At 45.8% G+C, this 22,305-nt stretch overlaps 1 protein-coding gene across 1 annotated transcript in view; it reads left to right on the top strand.

Annotated features, from left to right (window-relative positions):
* The first annotated feature begins 1,302 nt into the window (after positions 1–1,302).
* JAG2 (jagged canonical Notch ligand 2) overlaps positions 1,303–22,305 on the top strand; it is a 102,935-nt gene continuing 81,932 nt past the window's right edge. The window contains exons 1-2 of the mRNA XM_066612318.1: positions 1,303–1,464; positions 2,431–2,751. Coding sequence (XP_066468415.1) covers positions 1,384–1,464; positions 2,431–2,751 — 402 coding nt within the window. The 5' untranslated portion in view covers positions 1,303–1,383. The remainder of the gene's footprint in view (positions 1,465–2,430; positions 2,752–22,305) is intronic.

The following is a 22,305-nucleotide window of genomic DNA, read 5'->3' as shown; positions in this document are numbered from 1 at the left end:
TTGCAATCCTATGCACACTCCTTATTTCAGGCAAACGAGTGGGGCTTACTTGAGAGTAGACATGCCTAGGATTGTGCTGTAAACATGGTCGTGATCATTGCCTGGGCTCTCCAAAGCCATACAGCTGTACCTGGAGAGGGGCGGTTTTATCTCCTCTTCCCCCCTCCCCCATTACTAGCGAGGGGAAGGAGGGACACTTGCTATAGGTGCAAAACAACAACAACAACACACCACCACCCATCTGCTCCCTCCTTCCAGATGGTAAAGAAATATTACTTTAACTAGCATGTAATTAGCCTGTGGAACTCCTTGCCACCGGATGTGGTGATGGCAGTTGGCTTGGATGCCTTGAGAAGAGGGCTAGACAGATGGACAAAAGTCCATCACAGGTTACAAGCTTGTGATGGTTATGTGCAACCTCTTGGTTTTAGAAGGAGGTTGCCTCTGAATGCCAAGTACAAGGGGAAGGCACCAGGATGCAGGTCTGTTGTTGTCTTGTGCTCCTTGAGGCATCTGGTGGGCCACTGTACGATGCAGGAAGCCAGACTGGATGAGCCTTCAGCTTGATCCAGAGGGCTCTTCCTATGTTCCTATGTAATTAATCTGTGGAACCCCTTGCCACAGGATGTGGTGCTTCCTGGTTTTAGAGCTAGGCAGTGCATGCCAGGTGCAAGGGGGAGGCACCAGGCTGCTGGTCTCTTGTTTTGTGCTCCCCAAGGCATCTGGGTGGCCACTGTGAGATGCAGGAATCTGGAATGGACGAGCCATCGGCCTGGTCCTATGTAATTAATCTGCGGAACTCCTTGCTACAGGATGCGGTGATGGCACTCCTGGTCCTAGAGGAAGGCAGTGCATGCCAGGCGCAAGGGGGGGGGGGGCCAGGACGCAGGTGTCTTTGGAGAGCCAGGCTGCTGGACTAGCGGGCCTGAGCCTGATCCTACAGGGCCCTGCTCGCGCCCCGGAGAGGCCGGCGTGTGCCTGCGTGCCGCCGCCTGCCAGCCCTTTAAGGAGCCGCCTGGCCACACCCGGCCCTTCCCCCTCATTACCATGAAGGCGCAGCGCGGCCACTAATGGGCGATGGAGCTGTCACTCCGGCACCTACTTGTTGGGTGCGGGCGCGGCCGGGCGCGCGGAGCGCACTTGCAGCGAGCGCGGCTGCTGGGCGTTCCAGTCCGCTCCCTCCAGCGCAGGAGCGCGTCGGGCTGCCGCCAGCGCTGCCGCCGCCGCCGCCGCCCGGGTGTAGCCAGCCCGCGGGGCTCCGAGCGCCCAGCCCGTGCAGCCCTTCGCGCCGCGGATGCACCGAGCAGCGGCCGGTCGATGGCTGGCGGAGTCCTCCTCCTTCTCTGATCCCCGGGCGCTCGGCTCGCGGAGGCGGCAGCAGGCATGCGGGAGCCTGGCAGGGGGCACCGGGCTCTCCTCGCGGCGGCGCTCAGGCTCTGGCTGCTCCTAACTTTAGGGGCGCAGGTAAAGTGGGCTTTGCGCGGGGGGTTTCTTGCGGCGCAGTGGGGGGCACGGGGGGCTCTTTGGAATTAGAGGCACGTGGGAGCTCTTCGCAGTGGGGGGCACAGGGGGCTCCTTGGAATTAAAGGCTCAGGAGTTCTCTTTGCAGTGGGGGGGCACAGGGAGCTCTTTGCAGTGGGGGGCATAGGGGGGCTCTTTGGAATTCGATGCACGTGGGGGCTCTTTGCGGGGGGGCCACAGGGGCTCTTTGGAATTAAAGGCACAGGAGGGCTCTTTGCAGTGGGGGTCACAGGAGGGCTCTTTGGAATTGGAGGACATAAGGGAGCTCCTTGCAATGCCTGCTGCCCTCTCTCTGGGAACGGCTTGCATTTGCTCGGGGGCAATCAGAGCCCCCCCCCCCCATGGTGGGCAGGTGGGCAACAAGGCTTGCCTGCTACTGGGCTCGTCTGATGCAGATCTCCAAGCCTGCCTTCCCCAACGCATTGCTTCCCATCTGGGTGCTTGCAAGAACGAGGCCAAACTTGCATTGCACACGTTGCGTTAATAAAAACACACGCACACCCCCATTTTTTTTTAATCTTTGCCATAACACTCTGTGTGAAGCGTTATGTGTTGCTCTGGATCACTATAATGGGAGTTGGGCGTTTCAAAACAATCCAGGTGAGATCCAAGTACTTATTTCAGTTTGCAGAGGGGGGCGGGTGGCTTTGCATTGGGGGTTTCTTTGCATTGAGTGGCTTTGGAAGCCTTGGTGTTGCCACTAGCGGTTGTAACAGTGGCCCTGTTCTCTGCCCATCTGGATGATCTTTTAATAGCTTGTCTAGTCTTAATAGTTTTACTGGAAGCCTTTGGCGAAGGCAACTCTAGAGTGCCTTGGCCAGGCTGCTTGTAAACCTCCGCACTTTCCTTCCCAAGACACTGTAGTAAGTAATGAGGTTGTCTCTCCCTTTTTGCTTCTTTTATTTTTAGGTGTCCCAGTCCTCCGGCTATTTTGAGCTGCAGATTAACTCGGTGAAGAATGTCAATGGAGAATTGTTGAGCGGGGAATGTTGTGATGGCATGAAGAACCCCCAGAACCTGGACTGCACCCGGGACGAGTGTGATACCTACATGAGAGTCTGTCTCAAGGAATATCAGGCCAAAATCACGCCCATCGGGGCTTGCAGCTACGGCTCCGGATCTACCCCAGTTCTTGGTGGGAATACTTTTTATCTCCACAACCGCAATTTTCACCAGGGCCCAAATCCCGACATGGGCCGGATTGTGATCGCTTTTCAGTTTGCGTGGCCGGTAGGTCAACTTTATTCATTGTAAGCGCAGTGATTCTATGTGCTGCGCATGCATGTTTGGGTAGTTGATCTGTGAAACAATCCGGGATCCATGTTTGGGTAGTTGATCCATGCATGTGTGGGGAAGAATATTTTGAGCGGTTATGACCTTCCTTTGTGGGTAGCTGTGTAACTTGAGGTGGCTTTCCTTCCGCCCTTTGTGGCTGATGGGGGATAGGGTGTCTGTGTCTTCTCTTCTGCCCCCCCCTTTCCTTTTTGTCACAGAAAGAGGGGGCAACAAGGCGAGGCTGAAGGCAAACCTAGAAATCACTACGGTTTCCTTCCTTATGGTTTTGCAGAAAGGATTTCAGAAAAGTGCTTCATGCCCTGGTATCTGTAGGCATATGGAATCTGGTGCAAGTGGTGTATTTACAGAGAAGAGAGACTCCCGCACTGCTGATTTTTCTCTGTTGGTAGGATCAGCTCTAACGCAGAGTTGGGCAGAGGGCAAAAATTGGGTTTTTCTTCTGAAAATGGTACACCCAGCGGCATCTCTTCAGAGGCGTGTCCGCTTGTAAGGAAAGGAGCAGTGGTGGTGGGGGGGGAGAAGTAGAGGAGGGAGGCTGTTGCGTGACTAAAGGATCCAGGTGTGAGTTGCCGAGCCTGTGCAAAGCCTGTTTGCTTATGCACGGGGGTGTAGATGAGAAGGTAGTTATAGGCTTGCACGGACTTGGTTCCGCCCTCCCCCTGCGTGTGGCGAGAAGGTGCTGCTGCCAACTCCTTTTTATTTTGCAGTGGGGCGTGAATTTTTGGTGAAGTATCTCGCCAGCAGGGGGCGCGTGCGGCTAGCTTTGCCCAGGGAATATTCCTGAACATAAGTGTGCCTGTGTGTGAGTAGAAGTGTGCCGGCAGGGCGTGGAAAGAGGCGGTGGCCCACTGCAATGGTAGCAGCTGCTTCGTAGCCTGGAGCAGTCGGGAAGTGCAGGGTGCGTGCTGCTGCTCGAGAAGGGCTTGAGTGGTTTGGCTCCTGGGACTAGACCTGGCCGGGAGGGAGGAGGAGTGGCGGGAATGGCTCAACCGTTGGAGTAGGAGCTTGAGGGGGAAGGCACCACCCTCACCACACCCACGCTGGGCCGCAGGGTCAAGCAGTGCGCCTCAGTGAGGAGCACCTTTCTGAGGGAAGTGAGGAGAAACCCACAGACGCTGATGCTTAGGCCTTTCATGCGCTCTTCTTTCCCCTATGAAAAGTCTAAACTTTCAGCAGTTTTAATCTATGAGGTGATTGAGCACTAGCTAGTGATTGAGCACTAGTGTTTCTCAATGGTTTGTCCCCCACTGTACCACTTTGCACGGTCCACCTATTGGAAGTACCACTGGAAGTAACTGGTGATGATGTCACTGCCAGTTCTGGACTGGGGGGGCAGACACACCAGGAAGAGGCTCGGGGCAGATTGAAGGGGTTTTTTGAGTGTGCGCGAAAAGTGCACACTGGAGCTCTGCCTGCCAAGCCTCCCACTGATGCTTGTCACATTGCCTTGCTGGTCTTGATGCCAGGTTGCAGGGACCTGGGGCGTCCCATGCGTACCACCAGGCACCACCTCAAGTACCACCGGTGGTGCCCGTACCACTGGTTGAGAAATACTGCACTAGGGGTGAAGTGGGCATAGAGCCCAGGTATGTGCAGAGCAGTGTTTGAATGATAGGCAGGGGGAGGCCAATTAAATTATTGTTGTGATTATTATTAATTGTATTTATATACAGTTTTTCAACATGATCCATGAATTAGGCAGGGGGAGGTCATTGAGATGCATGAGCTGTGTATACAGAGTGCCCCAATATTGACCATAAAGGTCAATATTGACCAAATCAAGCTTGTCTTAATCTAACGTAGTAATAAATGTGGTGGGTTGAATTGGCCCTTGGCGTTAAGGGACCACAATGAACCTCTTTGCCTTGGGCAGAAAGGACTTAATAGATGAGCCCCTGCAAATCTGTGTAGTAGCAGAGTCCCCATTCTACCCTTTCTCGCAATCACAACTGTTGGGGGGGCTTTTACGTTTCCCTTGGCAAAAGTCAATGGAAACATTCCCTTGTGAGTTTAGTGGCTGCTTTATCAGCCTTTGAATCCAGAGGGAGCAGGGTATCTTCCCCCCCCCCCCCCCAAATAAACTTTGAGCTTCCACTGGGCATTTAACCAAAGTTTCCTCTGTAGGAACAGAGGAATGGACTGACGAAGTGTGCGCTAATGCTTATGCCCTTTAAGCTCTTTCTGGTGTAAATTAGAAAGTTTAGAACAGACATCGCTTGCCAAATCAAACTGCACAGGTGTGTAGTCGTACATACTTGTAGCAAATCTATAGTATGGGAGCATGACTGTATAATTGCACAACATTGTTGTGTGTGACCACCTTGCACATCAACTGCTGTATACAAATTATAGTAAAATAGAGGCATCCTTGGGAACTTGGCTTTTGGCTCTTTAGCACAGGGAGGTCTATCCAGCTCCACAATACCTTGTCTGTATAATGGAACACAACATAGTATGTGCTATAAGAAGAGAAAAGAAGTGAGGTGTGTAGTCGGATATGGTGCCTGTAAGTCAAGAAACTGTTGGTTAAAACAAACGGGCTAAATAGAAGTCATGGAATAGATTCCCCTGGGTTTGTTTTACTAGTAGGGAGAATATCCCTCACCCTTTCAAGTTACTACTACAGTACTACAGAAGTACTGGCTTGCCACCTACTTGAATTGGGAATGCAAAAGCACATGGCTTTCATGTTTCTGGTTATAGGTTGTACATTTCAAATTGTGTATTGGAGCTTGTGCTTGGGTCCCTTTTGGGACCATGGGGGGTGGGTGGGAATTGGTTAGTTACCCAACTGTGGCATAAAACTATTTAAAAGATTTGTGGAATGCTTCACTCCCAAAGCTTATTTGGCAGGAGCTAGGTGTGGGGCATAAAAAAACCCCAAAACATCTTACCCTGGGTCCATGAGATGGGGCTGCAGGGGATACACCATACCTGGGCCCCAGGGTCAAAAAGGGGGACCAGGAGCCAAAGGAGGGGAGCCAAAAATTTCCTGGGATCTCAGAAAATTTTTACATATATTGTGCAGACTAGTATTTGCATTTTGTGTAAACCTACAGTTTTATGTAACAGAATTCATAGAAATTATGATCCGATGGAGAAGGGAAGGGACCCCAAAGAAACTTTGTACCCCCCTGTAAAGTTATCTCAGAGTCCCTTATCTTAGCTACCTCCATTTTGACAAACATTCAGTGCAGTTGAAGTAACATGTACAATTTGGTAGCAGCTGAAGTGAGGATGTCTGTCACTGATAAAAGGGTTTTCTGGTATGCATGAGGAATGAGAGTTGCGGGTTATCCAGATATCCCAGTTAAGGCTTTTGCAACCCACCCGCCCCCCACATTGGCTCCCCCTGTCCTAGTGCTTCACCAACCTGACTTCATGAGGGCCTTCTAGGAATGGAGATGTTCCACCTCATGAGGAAGCTAGTGGGATGTCTCCGTTCCTCGAGAGAATCCTGAAGAAGGATGGAGCAGTATTGCAGAGGGAGACCGGTCCAGGTAGGTGAGTGACCAAGGCAGCGGGAAGGGGCAGGCTTGCTTAACCAGTGCTTCCGTTAAACAAGCATGCTGCTAACTAGCATCTCCATAAGCAGTGATTCCGGCTAATTGAGTTTGGCTGCAATCCCAACCACACTTTCCAGAGATAAACCCCATTGAACAGAATAGGACTTCTGAGTAGACCTGGTTAGGAATGTGTCCTTTGCCTCTTAACCAACTACCGGATAGCACAACTCTTATCATATATTAGAAATCGTATTATTGTATGATTTTTTCTTGTTGTACAGAAAAGAAATACCCATTTGTATCTCCTGCAAAGTGACATATTTCTTGAAGAGTGCTTCTGTTGCAGGGGTTATCTGATTATTCCATCAATTGGAATAGTAGTGTATTTGTTGCTGGGAAAAGATGCGTAGGGTGGTTGTGCATGTTGCTGGTTGGAAAATGGTGTTGTGAATGTGGTTGGCATCTGTTGGGTTGTCTCTCACGTTAACAAAGTGGCTAAACGCTTGCCACAAAGCCTTGTAAGTTCTTGTGAACTTCTGGAAATCTGTTTCAGAGGCTGAGAAATCCCTTGCTGTAACACTCAAGTGTGGAATCGTTTGCATAGTATGGAAGAAAAAAGCAATAATTGCAAATAAACTAGACTATGTACCACTGTAAACAGCAGTGGTAATTTTTTGTTTTTCAGTAAGCTTTTTTTAGTTTGGAACTTCTGAGATCTCCTCACTGGAGTTTTCTTTCCAATCTCCTTTCCAGTCCAAGAAATCTTTCTCAAGAGCCCTGTATGTTTATTTTTAAAACCAGAGAATGGGAGGTTAACTATACCTATAGTAGTAGCATTCAAATTTTTTTCCCATATTAACATGTCTGCCTTGGTCTGGAATAGGCTAGAGCAGTGTTTCTCAAACTGTGGGTTGGAACCCACTGGGTGGGTCACAAGCCAGCTTCAGGTGGGTCCCCATTCATTTCAATATTTTATTTTTAATATGTTAGACTTGATGCTACCATAGCACGTGACTGCATTTGGGGAAATGTTAGACCTGTACTTTTAACATACTACTATGTATTTGCTTTTAACAATGATAGTAAATAGCACCTAGGTAAGTGTAGGTAGGATTGCAGCCTAGGATTGTTAAAAATTTCCCTACTCAATGATGTCACTTCCAGTCATGACATCACTTCCAGTGGGTTCCGACAAGATTCTTTTTCTAAAAAGTGGGACCCGATGCTAAATGTGTGAGAACCACTGGGCTAGAGCACATTCTTGATTTGACACAGAGCTAGGAAGGTCTATTGCTATAGGTGTTTGAAGAACAGTGTTACTTTACCTGGAAGTAAGCCCATTGTGCTCAGTAAGACTTGGGATGTAATCCTATCTTATTCACAGGAAACAAGCACCTCTACCTATTGTGTCTTGCTGGTCCCTCCTGTGTTAGTTGTGGTTGTGCGCTAGAAAACAGCCAACATTCTTTGCAGTTGCCAAATTGTCCGTCTCCCTCAGTGTGAGGATTCCCTTGTTTTTAGCTTCTGAAGAACTTTTGAAGCCTTGTATAGTTGTAGCTTTCAGTCCCTCCAGTTCTCTTGTTCCTTACAACCTCCACCCCTTTGCATTTGGTGCATGCTGCAAGATATTGTGCTGGTGGTGCTAGCATTTGGTATAGTGTGTGCGTTCCAGAAATACATTTTGTGTGCTTGTGACAATTTCAGGTTTTGGTTCTTAAATCTGTTGTTGTAGAATATGAGTTCAGTTCTAGTAGCTTAATTTTACAGATCTGTTGCAACTTGGGCTTGTGGAGGTGTGCATATGTGTTGACTTTTCTGTTTTACATTGGAAAAATGTGGTCATGTATTCTGAAATGAATTTATTGGAATTAATTTAATTTCATCATTTTGTACTTTGTTGCTTTTGTTCTTTCCCTTATGGGCCTGTACCAAATTGGTTCCATTCATGAGCATGACTGGGCAGACTTTCAACTTTAGGGATCCTGGACCCTTAACAATTGTGTAGGAGAGAGAATTTCAGCAGGTGTGAGAAGACAAGCTGCACCTGCTGAAATTCTCTCTCCTACACAATTGTTAAAGGTCCAGGATCCCTAAAGTTGAAAGTTTGCCCACCCCTGTTCATGAGCAAGGTACAGCACAGCTCATGGTGTTGTCATAAAAGTTCAGACATAGTGTTTCTTGGCTAATCAGATGACTGTGGCTCTCCTGTAGGACTGGACTCTTATATTTTTGTACACACTTGTAAAGGGGAGTGCATCGTTGTAAATGGCTGAACTTTTATTACAGGTAGTCAAACCATCTGGGGAGATGTAGTAAGGTGATCCCTTCAGGTTCAGGTGAAAAGCACTATTGCTAACAGTTCTGTTTGAGACTGATGTCTTGTCCAAGCTTCTGGAGGAGGTTAAAGTTGGAGGGCAACTTGTAACTTGGCTATACTACAGAAGTGAATGTAGCTGGGAGACAACAGACTTTGACTTGGCTTACTAGTCATTCATTATTTGATTGCTAATAGCCTCGCACTCCCCAAACTCTGAATTCAGACCAGCAGGAAACCATGGCTTTTGGCTATGAGACTGAGCAGTCAACACCTTGGGTTAATGTACTCCTCTTCATCATCCTCTTTGGTCCACAATTGAAATTTTCCACTCTTGTTCATAATAAACCACAATTCCCTATTGTAGAAGCTTTTAATCACATGCTAAGGAATGGGGGCAAGAACACTTTTGAGCCAGAGGTTGTTCCCATTGTGGGGAAACCATGGTTTCCTGTTACTGCTGAACTAGGGGTAGCTGGGTATGTGTGCCGGATTCAGATGGAGGAAGTGGCTGGCTCATATTGCTTCTTTAAAAGCCCTTCTGGGAATAGTCCCAGTTCCCCCCCCCCCCAAGTTACCATGCAAGAGGGCTTGGGAGAAGAGGAACAGGGTCTTGTTTCATCTGCTGTAGTAACTCGGAATCTGCTCCAGAGAGATGAGAGTTGTATTGTTTTGTGGCTACTCCAAAGTTAGAGCAAGGTACTCCAAATGTAGAACAATCCCTCTCCTTGAGGCCTCTGTATTGGCTACAGAACTTGGGAAGAGCTGAGACCAGTTTCTTTTTCAGTAGGGCTTTTGTATAAATAGTGTGAACTTTGTTGTTGTTGTGCATTTTGCAAAGCAAGTATGAAGGAATAGGGCCCACTTATTTTTTTGAGTGTCATGGACAACTGGGGGGAGGGATGCTTGCAAATGGGGATTTGTGAAACCTTGAATTTGATGCTAGCACCTCCCAGTTTCCCAATACCTGTACTTCAGCATGCTTGGTGAAGGTTAAGTCATGGCTTGGACAATAGCCACTGCAAGGGGATGAGTACCAGATGGGTTCCTTTGATGTTGGGTGCTTGTCTCTTATGTTGCTTTTCACCCATTTTTGCATTCCAGGACACTTTGCATCCTGTCTGGTGGAAATGCCAAACACTGGGAATTAACACATCTATATTTTGGTTACAAGCCAATTCTATTTCATTGGCACCACTATGTGAAGGTTTGTGGCCCTAATGTGCTGTAGAATTGCAGGTTACTCTCATTTACACGATGTAGCTAGTTGCAAGTTAGGATTGCTTCAACTTGGTGAAGCCTATCCCATTCTCCCTGTCTTCTACTCTGAAGAGTAGAAATTATCCCAGAAGAGTTAAAATTATCCAGTTGATCTACATTTTGCACATGGTGGTTCCTTATTTTATTAAAAGTCACCTGTGGCAAGTAAGAACCAATTTAGAAAAGCCTTTTCTGCCTTCCTCATAAGTATGCATGGGCAGATGGTAGGGATCAAACTGCATGTCACATTTGTGTCCTAAGGTAGTGTGTTAGAAAATGAGTTGGCTAGTTCTAAACAAAACTACAGTACTGGTGCTCTGATCAGTTTACTTATATCTCATGTGCCATGGTGCAAACCTGGGCTGGGACCCCATCAAGTGTGAAATCCATCAAGTGATGGATTGGGACCCCATCAAGTGCTGATTTGGAAATGCAGCATTTTCATAGTGGTTGGGGACCAAATAGGTGAGTCAGGAGCCAATTTCAGGTGGGCCTCTGTTCATTTCAGTATTTTATTTTTAATATATTAGACTTGATGCTACCATGGTATGTGACTGCATTTGGGGAAATGTACTTTTAATAGGCTACTATTTGCTTTTAACAATGATATTCAATGGGATTTATTCCTTGTAAGTGTTGGTAGGATTGCAGCCAAAAATTAAAAAAAAATTCTGCTTGATGATGTCACTTATGGTCATGACGTCACTTCCGGTGGGTCCTGACAGATTCTTATTCCAAAAAGTGGGTCCCTGTGCTAAATGTGTGAGAACCACTGTCTAGAGCATCTCCAACCATATTCTTTCATAGTTTAAATTGTGGATTAAAACTGCACCCAGTGCTATGGATGGTAGTCTTAACAGATAGATATCCTTAAGACTCATGGAAATAGTGCAATCCTATGCGTGTCTACTAAGAAGCGAGTCCCACTGAAATCTGTTCACAGCTAAGTGTGTTCAGGATTGCAGTCTTTTGCCTATATACTTTTAGTCTGCAGTTCTTCATCAAAATATGTGGGAGTTCTGCTTTTATTTGCAGTCAAAAGCAAAATTGCTCACTTAACCTCGTCAACTTAGTCCTGCTATTTGCTTGCAGTGAGTCTTGTGGCACCTTAAGGATGATCTCATTTGACATAAGTTTTCATAAACCGAAGTGCAAATGAAGTGAATCCTAGTCTATGCCGCTATCTTTGTTAGCATTTAAGGTCCACAAAACATTTTCTGACTTGACCAGCTCACTTGCCTGCAGTTCTGAAAGGTTGACTTTTCAAGAGGCTTTTGTGGCCTGTATTTCTGCTACCATAAATCAGAAGCTTCTATAGTCTCATTTTACTGTGGCAACTTACTGAAGTCTTGCAAAAAATTAACCTGGGGGTATGTTTCTGCAGGAATTGGCAGAACCTTAGCCAACCTAGGCTATAGAATGCCTGCAGCAGTCTTGTCATCCCGGTTCCATCTTTCTTGCCCTATACCTTGTTAAGCCTCTCATTGAAAAGTTTCAGTGTTTGACATGTCAATCAGAGATAAAAAAAACAACTGTGGCCAACTATTAAAGGTGCAAATGTCTGTAGCTGGCTCTTAAATGCCATATTGTACTTCATTGATCTAATGTAGAAGCCTCAGTGACTGACTAGTGCAGCTGTTTTCAACCAGTGTGCTGCAGATGGTTTGTGGGTGTGCTGTGGGAGTTTGGGAGAGGATAATCTCTTAGTAGGGCTACTGGGGCATGCAGTGTGCCTTATCAATAGTAAAAAAAAAAAAAAATTGTTGGTATGCCTGGACAATATTAGTGCCTTGTCAGTGTGCTGTGAGATGAAAAAGGTTGAAAATCAGCGGACCTTTTGTGGTCTTGGCTTTCGCAAAACTACTTTTCAGGTGAAGTGTGCTGGTACTGTAAAGGGCTCAATACCAGCATGTGCTGCTTAACCATTCGCTTAATGACAGACCACATATATGACTGTGGTCAAAGCACAATAAAGATTCTCTTAATGAGGCAATTGCATCTCCCATAGCCTGCAGGAGAGTGTCTGTTTACACAACAGAGAGGTTCTTAACGCAAAGAAGAGGCAATTGGTCTCCAGTAGCCTGTGCAGCCAGCTAGTGTCTGGCAGGGAGTGTCTGTTTACACAACAAAGGTAATAGGTTGGACTGAATGTTCACTTAATGACCTAATTGCATAACAATGGGAATTGGAGAACGTGTCCCATCGTTAAGTGGTACACACCTATATTTGAAAGCTGTCTAGGTACATGCACTCAAGTGCAAGGAAAGCGCCCTACAGGTAGACCACAGCTGCGATACAAGGACATCTGCAAGAGGGATCTGAAGGCCTTAGGGATGGACCTCAACAAGTGGGAAACCCTGGCCTCTGAGCGGCCCGCTTGGAGGCAGGCTGTGCAGCATGGCCTTTCCCAGTTTGAAGAGACACTTTGCCAACAGTCTGAGGCTAAGAGGCAAAGAAGGAAGGCCCATAGCCAGGGAGACAGACCAGGGACAGACTGCACTTGCTTCCGGTGTGGAAGGGATTGTCACTCCCGGATTGGCCTTTTCAGCCACACTAGACGCTGTGCCAGAACCACCTTTCAGAGCGCGATACCATAGTCTTTCGAGACTGAAGGTTGCCAATACTAAATGAAACAAGATTTGTTGAACGCTGTATTGTGAACTCCTCCATTTACCAAAAACTTTTACCTGCTGCATATGAGGAGTTCTCTGGGAATTTCTTCCTCGAAATCTCTAGAAAAGAAAGAAATTGCCTTTAACAACTTTAATGAATTATACTTGAATGAAAGTTGCTATGACAGCAAGTTTTGACATGCTGCCTCATACCAACACTTAATTAGGATTATTTATCTTCCACTTGGCTTTTCATAGCATCTCCCATCTTGAGAGCAAACACTTTATCTTAAGAACTTCCTGGGTATGGGGTTCATGAATCGGAGTTTTCATAATTTATAGAATGCCTGACTCTTGTGAGCGCTTTTGTAAAAGATCATTTTATTTCTAGGTACCTTTTTTGCAGCAGAGACAGCCAACTTTCATTTTGTACTTAGGAACACAGACTTGGAACATGCTCTTAAGCCATTTCTGGCTGACGTTGCATATATGCAACAGGGATCAAATGTCTATGCCTGTAGGCTGGGCAGAAATGGGTTAACTGCTCAAGAATTTCTTTTGCAAGGGTCAAAACGGAACTTGCAGTCTGATCCAACTTCACAGGTCCCTTCAAGCCTACACGTTCCTTCCCAGATCAGGCACATAATAGAACATATCCTCTGACTCAGGGGAACTTGCCACGGAGTGCAGGAAGATTAATGTGTGCGCAAAGCCAGAGGTGCCCAAAGGGCAAGGGATAAGTTTTAACAAAGCCAGATGACGAGGGTAATCCCACAGTACCTTATGATACCGCAGAGGTGGAGTTAAAGTCTATGAGGTTGGTTACACGGTTGTTAGGCAGTCTGACCTAAGGAAGCAGGATGGGAGGTGAGGCAGTAGGAATCTGAAAGAGGAATCTGCTCCAACATGCAAAAGGAAGGGAGGCCAGAGCTCTGTTTACTTCACTGCTACTGTGTCCAGCAATATTACTTATCACTGTCTTCGCTGATAGCATCTCAGCATTGGATTTACTGCCATTTGTGGTCCGGTCTTGACCTACGATTGGCCTTTTATTCTTTCATGACCTGTACATTGCTTCCTATCGGTCATTGCTCTCCAGACTTCAGTCTAAGGACCGGATATGGCGTTCCCATGTGAATGGTGCTTACCATTCCACAGGGGAGCTTCACGGTCACGGTGCTGATCTCCCCTGAACTGCACCCCAACTTGTGTGTCTGCCCTAGAAGCAGCAAGCCAGGGGAAGAGTGCAAGCCAGCAATTTGCGGAAGAGTGATGTTGTGACCATGTGGCTTCCCGGTGGAACGGTATACACCATTTGTACCGGGGAAGACTTCCTAGCACACTGTGGTCTCCACTTTGGAGAATGCTGCTGTAACTGCTGGGAAACTAAAAGGTTCACTGTTGATGTCTCTCTGCATGACCTTGCACTTAATAAATATAGAGTCCAACAGTACCTTGATATACTATTCCTGAGGTTATGCCACTCAACCTATTGTTATAAATCTAGATTTTATAGATGCCTCCAATATGGCATATCTAATCCAGCTATTTTCAACCAGTGTACCTTGACACATTGGTGTGCCGCAAATGATCCACAGTGTCCCGCAGGAGTCTGGGGGAGAGTCGTATATTAATAGGGCTATTGGAGGATGTGAGGTGTGGTGTCCCTTGTCAATTGTCCAAAAATGGATGGTGTACCTTGACAATTTTAGTGCCTTGTTGGTGTGCCATGAGATGAAAAAGGTTGAAAATTGCTGGTCTAAGTCTTTACTAGCACCTCCTTAACCAGTCCAAGCTGCACCTTTCAAGGCGGTATGGGATTTTTTGCTTTCAGATAAAGGGCTGATACCTGCAAACACAGTGCACCAATGTGGATAGACTTTGCTAATATGGGTGGGTATCTCCTGTGGTGTCCTATAGCCACAGACGTAATGGTTTACCCTTCTATTTTCTGTGCTTGATTTCATGGAAACATTGTGGTAAGCCTGTGCTCAAGATTATTGTTGAGAGCTGACTTTAAATCCTATCCCTAGGGTGTTTGCTTCCCCCCCCAGCCCTTGCTTTTGTTTATCCTTAACGCACACTGCTTCAGAAGCTTACTCATTTCCAACAGTTAGTATAGTTTGTCCAATTTCCTAGTAAACAATTCCTTTAGGGTCAAATTAGATAGGTGCCTAAATGGACACTGTGGCCTGTTGATATGGATGTATTTATAAATGGGGGGGGGGGGCTTGGAGCGTGTAAAAGCACAGATGGGGGTAGGGTGGGTTTTGCTGAAACCAGAGGTTGATAGGAATGGTGGCAGCAGGTATTGCATTAGAGAAACCAGACAGAGAGGTGGTAATCTGAGACTTCCCCTCCCAAGAAAGAGTAAGAACTAGCTGTTCTGTGTTTAAAGCCAAAGAATAAACATGGGCAGAACAGAACTACTTCACCTACGGTCAGATATGACCCCTGGCAGCTTTTCATCCGGCCCTTTCGATAAATTGGGCTCTCCCAACCTCACCATCGTCTGCTGAGCCGTGGAGCCATGCTGCAGTGGAAGTGGCTCTACTGAGAGGCCAGCCCACTTGATAATTGGGCATTCCCATTTCTTGGAAATGACCAGAGTTTGCATATTTTCTCTTCAGTCATTTGCAGCTAATGAGTTCCTGAGTGAGAACCAAGTACTTATTTTTGGTCATCGCCTGCTTAATGATGTCACTTTTGATCCTCAGCAGGTGCCGTGAATGCTGCTTGGCCCACTGTAGGAAACGAGTTTGACTAGACAGACTCTTTATTCTGACCTGCTAGAACTCAAATGAAAGGGGGCTATTAACCAATGGGGGAGAAGAGTTGGCTAATTGCAAGGAGGAAAGAATAAATCAAGCAGTCTTGGGAAATCACTTGGCCATTGGCTGTGCTCGGTTGCGGATCTTGGCAAAAACCTCCAGTAAGCAGCTACAAGCAAATTTAAGAGCTAAATTCCCTAATATGCAAACTGAAAGGGAGGCCAGAGTTCTGTTTCCTGCTATAAATAAGACTTTGCTAAGGATAACCTGACCTTAGTGCATCAGTCACATCTTCCCATATCCCCAGGAGGCAGGTAAGGACTTGGCTACACAGGTACTGTCTGAGGTAGCCATGCTGTAGCATACCCAAGCGCCCTTGTATTTCACTGTAAGCAACTTAAGTGTGTTGATGTTGTAGTCACTTGATTGGATGAGGAGAAACCACTTGGCCACTTCATTACATCCTTTGATCTCTAGACAGGTGGGCTTGGCTGTCCAGTTGGTGGGCATATGTCAATCTTGGTAGGACAGTTGATCCAAGACACAAAGGCCATAGTCCCCATTCTACACAGGTGGCTTTTTGGGAATAATATTTCAAACAAAAAAAAAGCATCCCAAGTTAGTGGATCTTGCATTTAAAATGTTTATCAGTCTTTTGAGTGGTGACAACATCACAAAGTCTTCAAAATTTTCAGAAATAGAAAAAAAGGCATCCATGATGGGTAGATCCAAGGGGGGGCCATGAATGTGTGCCCCCCAAACTGACACCAGAGAGAAAGGGTGCCTACTGTGATGGAAAACAGTCCAGGCACAGCTGGGAGCCCAGGTATACCTGCGTGGAAGAGGCAGATTGGGAGTCCAAGTCTACCCGGCGAGTAGATCTGGGCTCATAATCTAGTTGGGAGCCCAGGTCTACCAGCCTAGCAAACCTTGGCCATGCAGGCTAAAGTTCAGTCTGGAGCCTAGGTCTGTCTGCCTGGTTGACCTGGGCTCTTGAGTTAAGTTGTTGTTGTTATTGTTATTATTATTAACAGTATTTATATACCGCTTTTCAACTAAAAGTTCACAAAGCGGTTTACAGAGAAAAATCAAATAACTAAATGGCTCCCTGTCCCAAAAGGGCTCACAATCTAAAAAGATGCAAATGAATACCAGCAGACAGCCACTAGAACAGACACTGCTGGGGTGAGATGGGCCAGTTACTCTCCCCCTGCTAAAAAAAGGAGCACCCACTTGAAAACGTGCCTCTTACCCAATTAGCAGGGGTTGATTAGTGTTAGTGTGTGTGTTTGGGGGGGGGGGCTCTAGTGCTTTGCCACTGCTGTTTTTGTTGAACCTCTTCCTCACCCCAATTCAGTTTCCATTTAAAATTCTTTATTTTCATGCTTTGTGTTACATGTGTTTTAGAGTTGCATCTAGTGTGGCCCTAGTGATCAAATTCTTTGTTGGCTGTATAGCAGATCCCTCATAATATATTTGATTCCCACATAGATATCTTGATCTTCAGTTTTGTTAGTTCTCCCTCTCTGTTTGGAAACCAGAAACGAAGTTCAGTTCCTGTGAATATATATACAGTATACACCTCAGGTCTTCTGTATTTTATCCCTAAAGTATATTTTTCCAAGGCAACAAATATTCTTCTGCTTTCTCCAGACTTCTGTTACTAGTAAGAGGGCACCTGTATCTCTAACACTTCCAGGTTTTTCTTCTTTGGGATGGATAGTTAGCAGAGGGAAGTACTCCCCCTCCTTGCACAACACCCAACCCAGGGGATGTTCTCTAGACAGTACTTGACTGGCTGAAGAATTGGACAAAAGGAAATTCTTTATCCAGCATGTAACAGATCTGTGGAAGCCCTTGCCACAGGAGGTGGTGATGGCACGTAGCCTAGAGACCTTTCAAAGAGGATAAATTAGATTTATGGAGGAAAGCTTTGTCACCTTTGACTAATCGCAACAAATTTTAGATTTAGGGAGTGGCAACACTTGACTTGATTGCTCTCTGAGATATATGGTGGGCCACTATGAGATGCAGGAAGCTGGACTAGATGGGCCTATGGCCTGATCCAGTGGGGCTGTTCTTATGTTCTTAACTACAGTTCCCAGGAAGCCTTGCAGGTCTTCTTGTTATCTGGTGTGCTCCCTGGGGCATTTGGTGGGCCGCTGTGAGATACGGGAAGCTGGACTAGATGGGCCTATGGCCTGATCCAGTGGGGCTGTTCTTATGTTCTTAACTACAATTCCCAGGAGGCCTTGCAGGTCTCTTGTTATCTGGTGTGCTCCCTGGGCATTTGGTGGGCCACTGTGAGATGCAGGAAGCTGGACTAGATGGGCCCTTGGCCTGATCCAGCGGGGCTCATGTTCATGGTTGAACCTATGGTGATATTCTCTGATCACAAGTCCACTAGTCATATCTTATCTGTAAACTCAGTTTGAATTCTGCAGGTAGATACATGTGTTTATCTTCTACTGAAGATCTCTCCCCTCTCCCTGCCCTGATGATTCAAGTAGCTGAAAGAGTGGTGTTAACTTACCCAGTCAAATTCTATCCAGAAATGTGCCTTGGCTTGCCTTGTGCTTGTCTTGGTGGAAAAACTTCATGTTTGGAGTCTTGACTACTTAACAAAACGCTTCTCAACTACATGCATACCAATTTTCAAATTGCTGCATACCTTAACTCTTTTTTTGCCCAACCTACAGGTATACACATTTTGTCCCTGTTGCGTGTGTTCAGCATTGGGCAGAAATGGCTTGACTCCTGATCTATTCAACCACCTTATTTTAAAGATTTATACCCCTTCTCCCTCCCCCATAGAAGGTCACTCGGGGATAGCTTACAGTGTTGGTTAAAATAGAAGTAAAAGCAGTAAATGGTGAGAAAAAAATCAGCCATCCTACATAATACAAAAGACATAAAAGCTGCAGCAGTAATAAAGGCTCCTAAAAATAGCAGTATAGTTTAGTTCTCTTAAAGAAAAGTTGGTTATGACTTGAGCTTCAGCATTGCTTAAGAAGTACACCTGAGCTGGGTAAAGAACTGAGTTTTTAGAGCCCAGCTTACAGCCCAATCCTATCCACACTTTCCTGGGAGTAAGCCCCATTGACTCTAATGGAACTTACTTCTGAGTAGACATGCATAGGATTGGGCTCTCAAGGATTGGGCGGTTATAGTACCACTGTGTCTTTGAAAGGCCCCCATGCTAAGAAGATGAAATAGCCTGGCTAAGAGGCTTCAGACTGATTTGTGAGATCCAGTATTGATTATTGGGTACATTTCCAACCATCTTGAGCACTGTAATACATGGTGGTGGGTGTAAAAGCATGACCTCCACATTCCCCCAGGGAGAATTCCTGGATGCTTTCTGAAGGCCACTTATTTTCATGAAAATCACTTGCCGTAAGAAAACCACAGTTGTGCAGTCATGAGGCACATTTTATTACCTTCCTAATACTATTTTGCAAAATATTACGGGAAGAACATTTTTCATAGATAACTCTTACTGCTATCATCATGTTGTACTTTGGAAAGAAGTGTTTAACCTGTTTTTTCATCTTCCTGATCTCTAGTACCTAGGAAAGCTTTAAGGGACAGGAATCTATACAGAGTATATTGCAGGATGTTTAGAACAAATGGATAGATCAAAGTTCTTTGGAACTGTGGCTGCTAGAACAGTCCCAAGTCCTGCTTCTAAGCAACTATGTTTGACAAATGTTGGGCTTTGTTCCAAATGGGCATGTGATATTGTGTTTAGTCTTCTACACCAGCAGTATAGTGGGCTGAATAGTATTCATGGTACCTGCTGATGTCTGTAAATGACATCATTAAGCAGGAAGTTACATCATTAAGCAGATGAATGAAGGCTAGAAATAAGCGCTCTGTCCTCACATAGAAACTCATTACTTACCAATGACAGAAGAAAAAATGTGCAAATCTTGCTCATAGTTTCAGGATATGAGAGGGTCCAGTTTTTGTGCTTGGAGAGCCCAATTATAACTGGGGCCTGATAAACTGGTTTTTTTTTGGGGGGGGGGGGTCCTACCTATAGCCTTTGTTTTACACCCCTGCTCTAGACTTTCAAGAATGTTGTCAACATGAAATTTGGATTTTGCAAATCGAGGCGTATTTTTTATTCTACCTTTCCACGAGAGTGTTCAAGGTGGATCCAACAAAATTAAGCCATGGCGTCAACTACCTCTTGTTGAAGGCTCCACCTCTTAATGACCTCCTGGATAACCTGACAGCAGATATTTACCGAAAGTAAAAATAACTCCGCCACCAGCTAAAAAAGGGCTGTAGGTGTAATTTATTATTTATTATTTTATTAATTTGTACCCCGCCTTTTTGCCCAACGGGCACACAAGGCGGCTTACATCATTTTTAAAAAAGTACAACATTAAAAACAATTAACAGCAATTTACATAATTAAAAATTCTAAAAACAAACAAACCCCATGGATTTTCATATAAAAGCAAGAACTCCAGCCAGCCTGCCAACAATTAAAAGCTTTTTGAAATAAAAAGGTCTTCAGTCCACGCCGAAACGTTAGCAACGAGGGAGCAGTTCTCAGTTCTAAGGGGAGGGTATTCCACAGTTCGGGGGCCACCACCAAGAAGGCCCTCTTCCTGGCCGCCGCGCCTCTCACATCACTTAGTGGCGCCACAGTCAAAAGAGCCCCCCCAGATGATCTAAGAGCACGGGCAGGATTGTAGGGAAGGAGGCGGTCCCTCAAATACCCCGGACCCGAGCTGTAGAGGGCTTTAAAAGTCAAAACTAGCACCTTGAATTGGGCCCGGAACAGAACAGGCAGTCAGTGTAGCCGCCGGAGCAACGTTGTAAGATGGTAGTAGCTTTCAGTTCAGATGAAGAATTCATTTCTGAGCTTGTGCAACAGGTCAATCCGTTTGCCTGCTGTTGCATTTGGCAAGAATTTTAGTTTTAAATTATTTAGTTTAAACCTCTACGTACTGATGGATGGCCACAGAAGTGCTCAGCACGGGTTTACTCTCCTGCCTAGAATGGATAGGTCTCAATTGTAAGAGTTTAGGGCAGACATCCAGTAGTATTGGCTTGTCCAGGGGAAGCATGGCTTCTTTGCTGTGCAACTTGTTGAGTAATGGGTATTGGGGACCGATGAAACTTTCAAGGACTCAAATCTTGGAGGGGGGAGCTATGGGGTGGGCAGAGGGGAGAGGAGGGATCAAAGGTGAAAGAACAGAGCCAAGGCTGGCCAGTCAGCTAGCATGATGCTACAAGTGTGGTTGGTCTGTAGAACTCCTTGCCACAGGATGTGGTGATGGCGTCTAGCCTGGACACCTTTAAAGGGGGATTGGACAAGTTTCTGGAGGAAAAATCCATTACGGGGTACAAGCCGACGTGTATGCGCAACCTCCTGATTTTAGAAATGGGTTATGTCAGAATGCCAGGTGCAAGGGAGGGCACCAGGATGAGGTCTCTTGTTGTCTGGTGTGCTCCCTGGGGCATTTGGTGGGCTGCTGTGAGATACAGGAAGCTGGACTAGATGGGCCTATGGCCTGATCCAGTGGGGCTGTTCTTATGTTCTTAAGATGATAAGTACATGTAGATGGGTGCTTGTCACGTTGGGAAATTAATGCTCTTTGTAATATAATTAATGCTCTGGCAGGCTGCTTCTCTGATGGCTTCCCATTCGTTTCTGGGCTCAATTCAAGGTGCTGGATTTGACTTTTAAAGCCCTTTATGGCTCAGAGCCAGGATATTGGAGGGATCGATTACTTGTGTACAATCTGGCTCGTCTTTTCAGGTCATCGAGAAGGCTCTTTTACAAGTGCCTTTGCCTAAGGAGGGGTGTGGGGGGGGGGAGCAGCAAGAAATAGGGCCTTCTCGGTAGTGGCACCAACTCTTTGGAATTCCCTCCCTTGAGTTATGAACTGCTCTCTGCTTACAGCCCTTCAGGTGAGACCTGAAGCCTTTTTATTCATGCAGGCCTTCTGAGTCTTGGACTTTTTAATTAACATTTTAATTAACTTTTACAGGCTTGTCCTTTGCAGGTTCTGCTATTGCTCTTGTAATTATGTTTTATGGTTGTTTTTAAAGTTAGTTTTAATGTATTAATGCATTATTATTATTATTAATGTATTATAATGTTTTAATGTATTATAGATTATTGTAGATAATAATAAGAATACATTATTATTATTAATGTATTATAATGTTTTAATGTATTATAGTGTACGATTGTGTTAACCGTGATTTTACTTTTCCTGTACCTGCACCTTTGTAAGCTGCCTTGGGTCCCCATGGGGAGAAAGGCAGGGTAAAAATGCCACAAATATTTAAACGCAAGAAAATGGTTGAGAATGTAGTATGATATAAAGCAGGGGAGCTCAATAGGTGGATTGCGATCTACCGGTAGATCGCGAGGCAAAATGAGTAGATCGCGGAGTGCTGACCCCCCCTTTCAGGTGCCTCTGGGAGGAAACGCCGGGAGTAAGGCCCATTGTACTCAATCGGGCTTACTCCCAGGTAAGTGTGGCTAGGATTGCACCCTCACAGCCTAATCCTAGGCATGTCTACTCAGGAGTAAGTCCTGTTATACTCAGTGGGGCTCAAGGTACACCAACATACATTGTACACATAAATGTTATATGTTATGATGGTGCGAACATTGTAAAAAAAAAACTCTGGTAGATCTCCGTGCCTTGCTGGGTTTCAAAGTAGCTCTCGAGCCAAAAAAGTGTGAGCACCCCTGATATAAAGTATATCATTGTGCTTCTGTGGCAGTCTTATTGAGTGCTATAAAGCACTCAGGATCACATCTGATGTAATCACCAACATAATTTTAAAGCACTTGTATGCTAGCTTTGTGAACTTCCTTGAAAACCAAAGTTAAGCCATTTCTGCCCAGTGTTGCATATACGCAACAGGGGCCAAATGTGTACACCTGTTGGCTGGGCAAAAATGGGTTGAAAGGGGCTTACAGACACAAAACACAGCAGCAAATGACCACTAGAAAAGGTTGCAATGCTGGCGTGAATTGCCAGCATAGG

This window comes from Tiliqua scincoides, chromosome 1 (genome assembly GCF_035046505.1).
Source record: "Tiliqua scincoides isolate rTilSci1 chromosome 1, rTilSci1.hap2, whole genome shotgun sequence".
NCBI classification, from domain to species: domain Eukaryota; kingdom Metazoa; phylum Chordata; class Lepidosauria; order Squamata; family Scincidae; genus Tiliqua; species Tiliqua scincoides.
Note: the sequence above shows the minus strand (reverse complement) of the source record. Positions and strands in the feature narration are given on the sequence as shown.